At 38.2% G+C, this 13,529-nt stretch overlaps 3 protein-coding genes across 3 annotated transcripts in view; 2 read left to right on the forward strand and 1 right to left on the reverse strand.

Annotated features, from left to right (window-relative positions):
* Positions 1-1,671: 1,671 nt before the first annotated feature.
* On the forward strand, positions 1,672-6,724 carry LOC106654109 (leucine--tRNA ligase, cytoplasmic). The gene is made up of 15 exons (XM_014373819.2): positions 1,672-1,802; positions 2,081-2,293; positions 2,365-2,574; positions 2,650-2,811; positions 2,889-3,133; positions 3,197-3,425; positions 3,497-3,715; positions 3,787-4,379; positions 4,453-4,732; positions 4,814-5,064; positions 5,138-5,372; positions 5,451-5,705; positions 5,786-6,001; positions 6,082-6,307; positions 6,381-6,724. The coding sequence occupies exons 1-15, from the start codon at positions 1,800-1,802 to the stop codon at positions 6,587-6,589; spliced, it is 3,546 nt and encodes a 1,181-aa protein (XP_014229305.2). The 5' UTR covers positions 1,672-1,799; the 3' UTR covers positions 6,590-6,724.
* LOC106654100 (tRNA (guanine-N(7)-)-methyltransferase) lies at positions 6,555-7,960 on the reverse strand. Its single transcript, XM_014373807.2, has 5 exons — positions 7,627-7,960; positions 7,406-7,542; positions 7,032-7,330; positions 6,739-6,961; positions 6,555-6,602 (listed from the first exon to the last, which is right to left on the reverse strand). Exons 1-5 carry the CDS (start codon positions 7,722-7,724, stop codon positions 6,571-6,573), a joined length of 789 nt encoding a protein of 262 aa, XP_014229293.1. The 5' UTR covers positions 7,725-7,960; the 3' UTR covers positions 6,555-6,570.
* Positions 7,961-9,064: 1,104 nt separating this feature from the next.
* Positions 9,065-13,529, forward strand: part of LOC106656615 (kinase D-interacting substrate of 220 kDa B) — a 35,174-nt gene continuing 30,709 nt past the window's right edge. Inside the window, exon 1 of the mRNA XM_014377698.2 lies at positions 9,065-9,142. The gene's annotated coding sequence lies outside the window, so the exon portion shown is untranslated. The remainder of the gene's footprint in view (positions 9,143-13,529) is intronic.

Below are 13,529 nucleotides of genomic sequence, written 5' to 3' on the forward strand. Positions count from 1 at the left end.
CGATTTACGCTTTGAATATAGATTGATTATTTTTTCGTTAACTTCTTAAAAATTTACTCTTATGCAGCGAAGGCACACTTGGACCAGAAACCCAGAAGGAGATGAAACTTCACGTTAGAACGGAAGACAGAGAATGCGTCATCGACATCGATCTGTATTGTCGATTCGAAGACTGCGCGAGGAGGAGCGAAATCTGGAGGCAAAAAAACGCCGAGGTAGGGCAGTCTCGTTGGTTTTTCCCGAAGCAAATCTGTAATAACTAATAACGTGGGAAAAAACGTCCCGCGCGCGGCGTCATATGCGCAACCGATAATAATGTTATTAATCGTTCTGTTTCCGAGTCATCGCCCCGTTTATCAATAATTATAGAAATGTTCGAAATCCGCGAGCTTGAAACCCATCGTCTTCTGGAGAACGTTCACGGTGAGGGTGATCGCGATGGACTCCGCCAGATTGATGAACAATACCTGGGATAACAGCGACTGGGAGCGCGTCAAAGAAAAAAAACCAACCAAGGTCCCGGACTTTTACATTCCCAAATGCCCCGACGCCGATAGCAAACTGACCGCCCGGTCTCCTTCCTTTTCCTCTTGCACCTCTTGCTCTTCTTCGTTCGAGTCTGCGCTCGGTACCTCTATAAGTGCGAGAACGCCGGTCTCGAATTCCGGATGTTTATTGGATAAGCCCGCCACCGATGCGGCGATAAATATCTTGGAAAATGCGTTGACGTGAGTTTTAGAGCTCCGGACGATACACAGGCAGCTGATTATTTTATGTTTTATAGGGAGATATTGCAAGGCGACGATGAAGTGCTGCAGATCAAGGGCAAAGCATCGAACTTTACGTACGATCTTGTACCAACCAATGCGTTAGAAAGAAAAGATGTGATAGACCGAGTCAATCTCTCGGGTTCTCCTGGTGCGGCCGAAAAAGTGTTGAAGGAAATAATCTCGGAAAATGTGCGGGAGGAAGATACCGTGCTACAACAGAAAGCTAAGGGAATAGCGTCGATTTTTCATACGCACGATCGGTTATCAACCAATTCGGTGGAAAAACATCCGTTGAAGAAGCGAGTCAGTCTTCCTCCGGCCAAGCCAGTTTCACCCAGATTAGCCTCAAGTTTGCAGTGAGTAATACAACAAAAAATTATCTCGCGAATAAAGAATTATAATAATCATAAAATTGATATTTTATAATCTTAATAGCTCACGTATGAAATCAATAAATAATTTCATTGGGGATCAAAGACGAAGGTGGACTCACTGAATTGACACTATACCATCATTTTTCGAGCTTCGGGTGTGTTTTTATTTTTAACGACCAGAGTTAGATACATAATTTTGCGATAAATAAATTTTTATTGCAATTTTTACTGCTGCGCGTGGAATGAACTATAAAGCGCAACAATTTTCAATTCAGATAAAATAATAAATAATTTACAAATTTAAATGAAACTTCGAACTCTTCATTTTCGACTATAATTTATACACGAATCGATTCGCCTCGATCGTATGCGCAATCGATGCAGCGGATTTATATGCATGCGCCAATTTTTGCGATAACCGACTCCGAAGTCTGCAAGTAAGTCGTGAATTTCACACACGTGTGCTGTCGTGTGCACTGTGCGCTCTGACTCGAGCGCCGAAATAGGCTATATTCGGAGGAAGAAGCAGAAGCGCAGTTACCTCTTTCAGTGTACAGCTATATGATACATCTGTTGCCGCTTTTACAACGCGTGTACTGACACGCCGTTTTATTGAATTTCGTCATCTAAGCAATTTAAGTCAAAACTTATCAACATGGTGAGAAATGGTGACATTTATCTATTACAGAACACTAGAATCTATCGTTGAATGTCACATAATTTTGCGTACTTGCTAAATTATTTTAAAGAAAAATAAATAAACCTAACCTTATGTTTTACTTGAAATTTATGTATTTAATTTTATTCCGATGTGACATTGCAGCTGTGAATCGTTTTTGCTATTATTTCTTTCCAATTGGATAAAATTGTTTATTTAAATATGACAAAATTACTACTAGGCAGAACTGTATCATGTATGTTTAAAAAAAATTACAGGGAACAGAGAGGAAGGGTACGTTTAAAGTTCAATATTTACAAAAAATTGAACACGATGCACAGCATAAATGGGAAGCGTCAAAAGCATATGAAATGGATGCACCAGCTCATCCTAAAAAGAAGCCAGATGAAAAGTTTTTAACTACTTTTCCATTTCCTTACATGAATGGAAGACTTCATCTTGGTCATGCATTTTCTCTTACTAAATGTGAAGTAAGTCAATGTAATATTCTTATTTTATAAATTATAATTTTTTATTTTATTGACGTTGATTTTTTCTCCAGTTTGCTGTGAGATACCAACGCTTACTAGGCAAAAATGTTCTTTTCCCATTTGGATTCCATTGCACAGGAATGCCTATTAAAGCTTGTGCAGATAAATTAAAACGTGAAATGGAAACTTATGGCTATCCACCTAATTTCCCTGAATTTGAAGAAGAAGTGGAAGAAGTAGTTACTGATGTAAAAATTGTTGATAAAAGTAAAGGAAAAAAGGTAATTTTTATAGATTATTAATACTTGTTTATTTTCCTTTTTTTCAATGTTTATTTATCATCTGATTTTTTGTAGAGCAAAGCTGTTGCCAAAACTGGAAAAGCAAAATACCAATGGCAAATAATGCTCAGTTTAGGATTGAAGGATGAAGAAATCAAAAATTTTGCAGAAGCTGAGTATTGGCTCGATTACTTTCCACCTTTGGCTGTTCAAGATTTAAAACAATTTGGATTGCATGTATGATCCTTATTTTATTTTTGAAAATTGATTTTAATTGTACCAATAATTATCATTAATTATAATTTATGTTTTAGACGGATTGGAGAAGATCATTCATAACTACAGATGCTAATCCTTTCTTCGATTCATTTATAAGGTGGCAGTTCTGGCATCTGAAAGCTAGAAATAAAATTGCCTATGGCAAAAGGCACACAATCTTTTCACCAAAAGATAATCAACCTTGCATGGATCATGACAGACAAACAGGTGAAGGTGTTGGCCCACAAGAGTACACCATAATTAAAATGAAAGTGATGAAACCCTACCCAAAAAAATTACAGTAAGTTTTATGAGTTATTATGAAAGTTGAAAGTTTAGTTTCTTACTTGCAATTTTATTTCAGATGTGTATCAGATGACACTCCTATTTATTTGGTAGCAGCCACTCTTAGACCAGAAACAATGTATGGTCAAACTAATTGTTGGGTGAGACCTGACATGAAGTACATTGCTTTCTCTACAATCAAAGGGGAAGTGTTTGTGTGCACTAAAAGAGCAGCGCGAAATATGTCTTGGCAAGGATTTACTAAAGAAGAAAATAAAATTGATATTATTGCTGAATTAGTTGGATCTGTAAGCACTATAATTGAATTTTGAAAAATTACTATATTTACAAATTGATTAACTTTTCAATGACATTTTAGGATATTCTAGGAATTCCCTTGAAATCTCCAAAAACTTCTTATGATGTAATATATACCCTTCCAATGCTCACTATTAAAGAAGATAAAGGTACAGGTGTTGTTACATCTGTACCCAGTGATGCTCCTGATGATTATGCAGCATTAACTGACTTGAAAAAGAAACAGCCATTAAGAGAAAAATATGGTATCACTGATGAAATGGTTTTACCTTATGATCCAGTGAGCTCTTGTTCAAATTATTATTACTTAATTTTGTTTTGATCTTAATTAATTTAATATAATTTTTACAGATCCCAATAATTGAAGTGCCAGATTTTGGAAATTTATCAGCAGTTACTGTTTGTGAACAACTCAATATACAGTCACAAAATGATGCTGTCAAATTATTACAAGCCAAAGAAATGGTGTACTTGAAAGGATTTTATGACGGTGTATTACTGGTCGGTGAATATAAAAATCAAAAAATAAGAGATATCAAGAAAACTATTAAAGACGAGCTCATTAAAAATAATGAAGCAGAAGTTTATTATGAACCTGAGAAAAAAATCATGTCAAGATCTGGTGATGAATGCGTAGTTGCTCTATGCAATCAATGGTATTTAGTTTATGGAGAGCCTGAATGGAGAAAACAGGCTGATCGAGCACTGGAAAACTTAGAGACTTATCATGATGAAGTGAGGAAAAACTTCAATGCTTCCCTTGATTGGCTTCATGAATATGCTTGCTCAAGAACCTATGGTTTGGGTACAAAGGTACCATGGGATCAACAATGGCTAATTGAATCATTGTCAGATTCAACAATCTATATGGCATATTATACTGTAGCTCATTTAATTCAAGGAAATAGTTTCAAAGCTAATCAGCCAAATGCACTGAACATAAAGTAATTATTTGAAAATAATTTTAAATCATCATCAAATTATATCAAATAATAATTTATTTTTTAAATAATTTAGGGCTGAAGATATGACTTCTGAAGTTTGGGATTACATCTTTTTCAAGGATGCAAAATTACCTTCTCCAAAAACTTGTAAAATTCCTAAACAATCATTAGAATTAATGAGAAGAGAATTTCAGTATTGGTATCCAGTAGATTTAAGAACATCAGGAAAGGATCTTATTCCTAATCATCTTACCTATTATCTTTATAATCATACTGCTATCTGGCCCAATGAACCAGAAAATTGGCCAAAAGCAATAAGAGTTAATGGTCATTTACTACTTAACTCTGCAAAGGTAAAAAAAACTGATTTATTGCATAATTGATAATGTATAATTTGTAACAAGTTATGAATTATTATTATTTTTTTTTTAAAGATGTCAAAGTCTGATGGAAATTTCCTCACTCTTTCCGAGGCAATAAGGAAATATTCTGCTGATGGTACAAGGTTGTGTCTAGCTGATTCTGGAGACTCAATAGAAGATGCTAATTTCGTAGAACGCACTGCAGATGCTGGTGTTTTAAGACTGTATACATTTATTGAATGGGTAAAAGAAATTGTAACAGCATCTCCCGAATCTTTTCGCCAAGGAAAGTCTAGCACATTTAATGACAGAGTATTTGAAAGGTAATAAATGTTATATTTTAATAATACCTACTGTAATGAACTACGAAATTTTATTATTAACTTTTTTTTTTAGTGAAATCAATTTAAAGATTCAGGAAACTAAAGAGAATTATGATAAGATGCTTTTTAAAGAAGCTTTGAAGACTGGATTTTACGAATTACAATCATCAAAAGATAAATATGTACAATTGAGTTCATTAGAAGGCATGAATCATGAGCTCCTAAAGAAGTTTATAGAAGTACAAATTATTCTTTTGGCACCGATATGTCCACACGTTGCAGAACATATTTGGAACTTGATTGGAAAGGTATTTTTGTACAAAGTTTTTTCATGACATTCCTTTATTTATAAAACAATAGAATTAATAATTATGTATACATTTTAGAAAGGATCTATTTTGGATGCAAGATACCCTACTGCTGGTCCAATAGATAAAATTTTGATTGAATCATCTCAGTATCTTATGGATGCTGCTCATTCGTTTAGAGTGAGATTGATCAATCATACTACTGTTAAAACAAAAAAACAAAAGGGTCCTGTTGCTCCAATTGAGAAACCTACTGTAGGTACTATTTATGTTGCAAAAACGTGGCCTGCTTGGCAGAGTTCAGTTCTTACATGTATGAAAGAACTATACATGGTGAGTTGAATTAATTTACTATGAAATCATTTGAATGTATTATGAAATTCGTTGTAACAATTCATTTTAATTTTATCTAGAAAAATGGAAACTGCCTCCCAGAAAATAAAATTATCGCTGCAGAGTTAGGCAAAAAAGCTGAATTGAAAAAGTATACTAAGAGAGTGATGCCTTTTGTTCAAATGACAAAAGAAAAAATGGAAGCAGTTGGAATTGGTGCTCTTAATCTTACACTTGACTTTAGTGAATATGATGTTTTAACTGGAAGCAAAGAATACTTGCGTAGCACACTTGATGTACGTAAAAATTATAGAAACTTTTATTTATTTTGAAAATCTGCATGCAATTAAAATTAACTCTAATTTTTTCTTTGCAGCTTGAAAAATTAGAAATTAAGTATTCTGATGAAGCAGATGATAAGACGAAAGAAGAATGTTGTCCAGGAGCTCCTTACATTGCTTTTTCTACTCAACCAAGTTTAGATTTATATTTTAAAAATTCCCAAAAATGCGTTGGATTGTTTTCTACAACGATAAAAATTTCTGATCAAGATTCAGTAAAGCAAGTCATTGCTAAGCTGGCTAAAAATAGGAATATTAAAGGTAAAATTTTTTGCTCCAAAATTTGAAAAAATATTTTCACGTGGTTTTATTACATTATTTTTTCAACTTTTAGATCTCTCCACCATAACTGTATATCGTCATGAAGATCCAGTTCTAGGCCCACGATCAATTCCTTCAAGTGAGAACATTCTACGAGGAATGCAAAGAATACCAGATGATGCAGTATTCTCCGTTGATTTTGATAAAAATATAATTAACCTTCTCATTAACAATACTGCGCATCATGTGGGAATTGAGGTTGTCTATTGTATAGACTTGTAGATTTGGTTATGCTCTAACATAATTAAATAATTTATTTATTTTGTTCATGGAGCAAATGTAAAGTATTAACTTGACAATTGAATTGTATTTTAGATAACAATTTAATAAAAACACAATTTTTAAAATGTGAAAAAATATATATTATCTACCATTTACAAAAGTATCCGGAATCCGTCGAAATACAGCTAAAAATTTGTCTCCCTTGTTTCGTGTTACTTTCTGACCTTCTTCAGTACTTTCGTACAACTTTTCTACAATTGGATCAGTAGTCAACTCGTCATCAGGAATTCTTTCAAAAAGAGGATGTTCAGTTAAGTGTTTTACCATCCACTCATGCAAGTCTTTGACATCGGTCATTGTATATACAATAGCCTAAAGAATTAAAAGTTCATAAGTAAAAATGCTTGGGTAATAAGTTTTAGATAGGATTGTATGAACTTACGCCTTCTGCTAAGATGTACGCATATTCAGCTAAAAGGCATGGGTTGATAATGCGCCACTTGTGTTTAGCCTTCTTGAAGTGTGGATCAGGATACAAGAAGAACATTTTCTTCAATTGACCTTTCTTGAAATAATTTGGCAAATATTTCATAGCATTCGTTCTGATGCAAGCTATGTTTCCATATTGTCCAGGATGCAGCAAGCGCAAAGATGCAATTCTATCCATAACATAGTCTGACACTTTGACACGAATTTCCATACCAACCATTAAATTGTCAGGAAACATGGTAGAAAGAGTTACTGGAATGATAAATAAGTGTGTAATTAGTAATGTTCCAAATTAAACTATCTTGAAAACTTGAAAAAGAAATATACCAAGCAATCCACCGTATCCACAGCCAATATCTGCAAATTCAACAGGTTTGGTAAGCTGTTTTGAATCATCCTCTGCATCTTTGACACAGAAATCTGGATACAACGGTGTCCAATCCATTTCATCAGGATTATTAGGGCTGCACAAAAATTATACACGTTAAAAACAAATGCACAAAAAAGAAATAGTTTATGGGTAAATTGTAATGCAAGTTTAAACTTACTACTCTATGCAGTGATCTGCAATCGGATTGGAATGGGCGCGTTGCCGATAATACTTCTTTTGAGGAAGCGATACCGCCGTGGTATCCATCGTTTCCATTTTGAATTATAATAGAAATAAAATAATCACGAGAAACACAACCAACACCACTACCGGCTTCCAGCGGCCACGAATAACTCACTGTTAAACAGCACAATCAGATAATTATTCTCAACGAAGCAGCTGGCCGCCAACGAATGTTGACAAATTCAAACGAAAACAACAGACAAATCACACTGGAATTGTCGTCGACACAATTATTAGAGGTTGTAATGAAAGCACGATGCAGGGCGACCACGCGGTCGTCGCCGTATGCATTTGTCGTCCGCTTCGTTCTCGTGTAGGCGGTGCAATGGTGGGGGGGGCTTGAAATTTTTCAAAGCTCATGCGCGTGTCGAACAGCTGACCGCCGCCGCGAGCGCCACCTGCGCGGCCTCACGCGCAAACACGCGCGAGACTCCCTTTTTATACGATTCACTCTCTCTTTTAGAATTTCCGCGAAATTTATATATCTCTCTTCTCGTGCGCTCTCTCGGGGCTATCGTGATTCGTGTATCTGCGATCTGTCTGTGTGTGCCTCTCTTGCTCCGATACATAATAATATAGTACTCGCGCTGTTGCGACAAAAAAGCTCATATCTCCCGAGCGCGAAAGCGAATGCGAAGCGGGGTCGCGACTCGATTCGGTTCATATTATTATTTACGCGCGGAGAAAGAGAGAGACCACTCGTGTCAAATGTGAACGAGATAAAAGTCTAGTCTCGGGGTAATTCTGATTTTTTTTTCTTTTTTTCCTCCTCTTTTTCGCGCAAACACTCTGCGTGTTCTGTCATCACCTAACCCTGCGCGCAACTTGCCGTTGTCTCGCATGTACAATGCACAAAAGTTAGTGCGACTGCGAGAGTAGCATTGCAACTTCGAGCAACTGCATCCCCCCGCGCGCGTGTGTGTGAACTTATGTGCATCGATATACGTACATATAATCGGGGCAATTGGCAAATCGCGACTACTACTCGCTGCGTCGAGTTTGTGTTGTAAAAGTCGTGTGCGTTGGAGCAGCGATCAATGTGTCTTCCGCACTCGGCAGCAGCTTTCGGTCGCCCCTACGTCGACGTCTCTCTTGCAGTCCTCTACAGAACTACAATATAATCGCGAAGTGGCAGTGCATAAGCTGAAGCGCGAGTGAGTTTTTTTTTTTCGGTTGTTTGTATCATCCGCACGCACACACCCCCGCAGTGAGTGCCCTCGAGACGAGAGATGTGATCGATCAGCGAGTGTGTTGATATAACGTATCGCATAACAAAAAGAAGAAGAAGAAAAACGCAAACGTTTTGTCGTCGTTGAATATCGCTGCACTGCTTGCTGCACCCCCGACAATTTTACACAACTCTATAGCCGTGCTGCAGTGCTGCAGGTTATGAGGAATAATACATCGAGACTTGCGAAGCAGGATAACGAGCTGTCTTCGCCGTTAATCAGGTAGGTGCAGAATTTTATTTTCTCTTTGCACAGTTGCAATTTCGAACCTCTTTTTTTGAAAATACAAGGGTAATTACGAGGTTCTCTCTTCAACGATCTTTTTTTGTTTTTTACTCATAATACACTTTGCGAATTTTGTTTTTTGTCGAGATGATTGGAGCTTCGCCCCCGCCAATCATTGTGTCTTGTTTTTGTCTGTTTATTATCGCTCCCCCTTGGTTCATTCACGGAATTGATGCATATATTTTTACACGACTTCATCGTTGTTATTCGTGATGCTCGATATTAGTCACCGTAATATCATCGGTTGATAGTTTTTTTTATCTCTCTCATTTTTTTGTGCGCGTCGAGCAGCACACAAAGATCTGACACTTCCTTTTTTTTTGTTGTTATCATAGACTTGCTCCGTTCATGCAGCACGACCCGTATTATATGCATCGTGGATCAAATTTTTTTTGTTTTTCAATTTTTCCACACTCGAGTACTGGTGTGTTTTGTGCTGCTATACGGGTACTCGATGCCTTGGATTTTTTCCCTTTTTTGATTTTTGTGGCTATCTTGAGACCCCAAGCTGATTCGAGCAAGCTAGAGCTTAATTGAGAGGTTATACACTTTAGATCAATGCATTTCGACACCACTAGAGAGGAACAAGTTTTTTTTTTATTGCAAGAAGATGCCAAAACATAGGAAATAGCTTTAGTAGTTTGAAACATAAATTTTGCAGTACTTATATCGACGTCGAGCGTCGGAAATAAAGTTTTTTTCCAAAAATTTTACGAAATTTGTCACACAACGACTTTTCCGCTTTTTCCTTATGTGCTTGACCACGCAGCTGTACATCGATTTAAAAATAGAGAACGTGTCTCAGTTCACAAGTCAATATTCTCGTTTAAAACCAAAATTTTTGATCGCCGACGAGCTCAAAGCGAGACACACTATAAATAGTCGCGTGTGTGCAAATTATGCGTGCACGCAGCAATGCATATTCAGGCTCATCATTGTGTGCGTGTAGTGGTGTGTACGCGCGCGAAATTTTGATATTTCGAAGATGCGCGATTTACTTCGCGACAGAGAGAGAGAGAGAGAGAGAGAGAGTGTTTAAAATTGGCACTGGTTTAACTCTCTCTCAGTCCGTGTGTGAGGTCAATCTCTGCTACAAATAAATTTTATCGTGCCTCAAAATCGTCAAAAAGATTTTTCCCCCGCGTGACACTGTCCGTCTACGTTGTATGTTGTAACGAGGCAGAGTTGCATCTCTTTGCGCGCGTTCACGGCTGCGGTGCACGCAGCTCTCGCAAATTGCGCGCGCGCGAGAACTTATTTATCGTAAAACGATATTCGTATGTAATTTTCTGATAAGAGCCGCGAGACTAATTTTAGCGCTGTAAATCTATTCCGGATTGCGCTCGCCGCCGCCTTGGACGTCAGTGAAATAAAATCACTAATATACAAATTTTTAATCGACTAGTCGCGTTTGACGTAATAAGAAAACGAGTAGGAAGTTGTTGACAGTTCGAGCGTAATGGTAGAGTAATGAAAATCAAAACAAATTTGGAACATAAATCTTTTCTTTTTTCTCCCAATCAATTCCTAATGCAACGTATTCAAAAATTGCAATTCATTGCCTTTATCGATCTCTTATATGGGTAAATCCGTCGAGGACAATCGTTTTTATCGCAAGCTCAAATAATTTTTTTTGATAAAATTTCGATGAGATCAAAAAGTACGTGACGAATTAATATTTCATCAAAATTACAACTCATGTATACGATGGATCGACTACTTATGCATTCGCGACGCGTACACGTACAACCGAAGATAAACGTCGTATACACGCAGAGCCAGCCTGAATGCACGCGCTTTGTGCTGCTGTTCCGCAAGTAGTAGTTGTAATGCCGCGCGCGCGGAAAATCGAACTAGGCGGAAGAAGGTCGCGGTACATAGAGGCAAGGCGTAATCTCGTTGCATTCAAGTTTTTTTTCAAGTTCAATCCTCGGCTCCGCGCGGCGGCCACGACGGTGACGGTGGCCGTGTATAGTGTCGCGCGAAACACACAACGATCGACGCTAGAGCGCCTGCGCGCGCGATAATCTAATACACGCGTGAAAATGAGCAGCGAGAGAAAATCGGTCGGTCGGTATAAAAGCTCGAGAGCGCGTGGAAATGTGGCGCTGCACGGCGCACGTGCTTTCCTCTCCGTTGCACGCCCTTTGAACTCGTAAATTCGCTCGATTAGACAGAGTGAAATAATTGCAAAAAAAAAGGGAGAACTAATGAGTCTGTGGGAAAAGTGGATTACGAGATTAAAAGCGATCTGTGCGCGCATTTACGTATCTAGAGAGTGAAGCAAGGCTTCTATAGATATATATCGTCGCGCCTGCAGGCAACCTTGAACCAAATAATACGCTCTCTGCATACGATATATACGACGAATGCAGAATACGTGCCTGGGCGCGAAGTCTCAGAAAACTTTATAGAATGTATAATATAAAAGTGTCGCACGCGTGGCTCGCATATGCGGCTAAAAATGCATCGCGTCGTTGCACGCGCGAGTTAATGTAGGCGCAAAAGAGAGAGATTCGCGGGCAATTTATCAGTTTTCGCGCGCACGCCCGCCCGCCAATTATTGCCAAGCCCTCGCGCTCTCGCGAGAGCGAGCGACGGACGCGGCCAATAGATCAACAACGCACATGTTTACTCAGCTGTCGTTTTAGTTTCAGCCGTTAGAGCTCTAGCCGGTGCATATACGAAAATGATAATAATAATAATAATTTGTTGCTTCATCCTCTTTCACTTTTTGCCCACGCTATACACGCGAGAGTGCATATGGATTTCATTCGTGACGGCGAGTGCGACTTTTTACATTGTGTTGCAATTTATTATCTTCGCTATATGTATGACTCTGTTCCTTATCTCAAGAAATAAAGAAATTATTTTTAGCGAGTAAAGTACATTATTATTATTATATTAAACTGAATTAAACTGAAAACGAAAAAAACCCTCGTAGAGATCTAATCTATTGAAGAGCTTTCAAGTATTTCCTTATCCTTGCGCTTTCATTTTTAATTTAACTGATTTCGGACTCGCGGACAGATTGTCAGGGAAAAAAAGAACTGGAGCATGCGCCTTGTCGCCCACAACGACGATGATACACCGCGATAGGAGTAACGCATGCCGATTCTCGCAATACTGACACACATTTTATTCGATATAGGGCATGAAAATGCGTATACCGACGATTCGAAGTTGTTCTATACATCGATTCATGTGTACTTATTTACATTCTCAGTATATTCTAGCTCGAATGTCAGAGAGAGAAAGATATACAGATGCTTTCAGCCCATAGCGATTGTTCTCGGCTCCAAAGCATCAATTAGATGTCGTCCTATGCATACCCAGCTTATTTTTCATTCATGAGGCTTAGGAAAAATCTGCATTCGCTCTCTCTCATTTTTTCTCTCTCTATTCACGTCACCATCGCGCGTACACAATAAAAAAGAGTTTTGTGCGCATTCAGAGACGCTAAGGAGGTCAGTAGTCGCTCTCTTTCAAAGTCACCGCCGCGCTAGAGCATGGACAAACGATCTACCTACCTAGGCGCAGATAAATCGAAGAACGAATAAAAAAAAGTTGAAAATTATAATGCATTAGTAGTACAGGAGGAGGTCTGCTGCTGCCACCGTCGCCTCCAGCAGTGGCTCGCTTTATATATATGCATGCCATTATTTTGAGTGCTGCACTATACACACACTCGCACACACAGCGTCCTATAACAATCGATCGTACGCGAGCGCGGCCGCAGGAGTCTCGCTCGCGCGGTGATTGTATTATACGCGCCGTTCTTGGCCAAGCTATAAATGTTGTTATTTTTAGAGAGCCCTCCTTCTCGCGCGTATACTAGCATTTCCTTACAAAAACAACAGCGTGTCATTGTCGTAAAAAGCGCGTCTCTTTTTTTTTCTCTTCCTATATTACTACGTTCATTGATTCTCTCGTACGGCATTAGCAGCGTTCGTATGAAGATATCGTATTTCACGTTTTCGCACTCCCCTTATATTGTACCAGACGTCGAAGGTGGATATTTATAGGAAAAACGTTGATAAAAACTATTATAACATCGGCGAATCGATATACCAAAAACATCATCATCGGTGCCGATATAATAATTATGTCAAGTTTCCGATACACGCGCGCGCCGCGAGCTTTCGTACGCGGAATTTATCTCGGGATCGATAATTGCGCTGCGGCTATGATTTTCCTACCTCGACACTTTTTTATCCGGAAATTTTATATCAATTATAATCCAAAAAGGCCTATATACACAAGCTGGGCAGTAGTATCGCGACGCGCAGCTCGTGTGCTTCGTATAGGCTCGATATCGATTAAA

Source organism: Trichogramma pretiosum, unplaced genomic scaffold, assembly GCF_000599845.2.
Source record: "Trichogramma pretiosum strain Unisexual culture from Peru unplaced genomic scaffold, Tpre_2.0 scaffold1, whole genome shotgun sequence".
Lineage (NCBI taxonomy): Eukaryota > Metazoa > Arthropoda > Insecta > Hymenoptera > Trichogrammatidae > Trichogramma > Trichogramma pretiosum.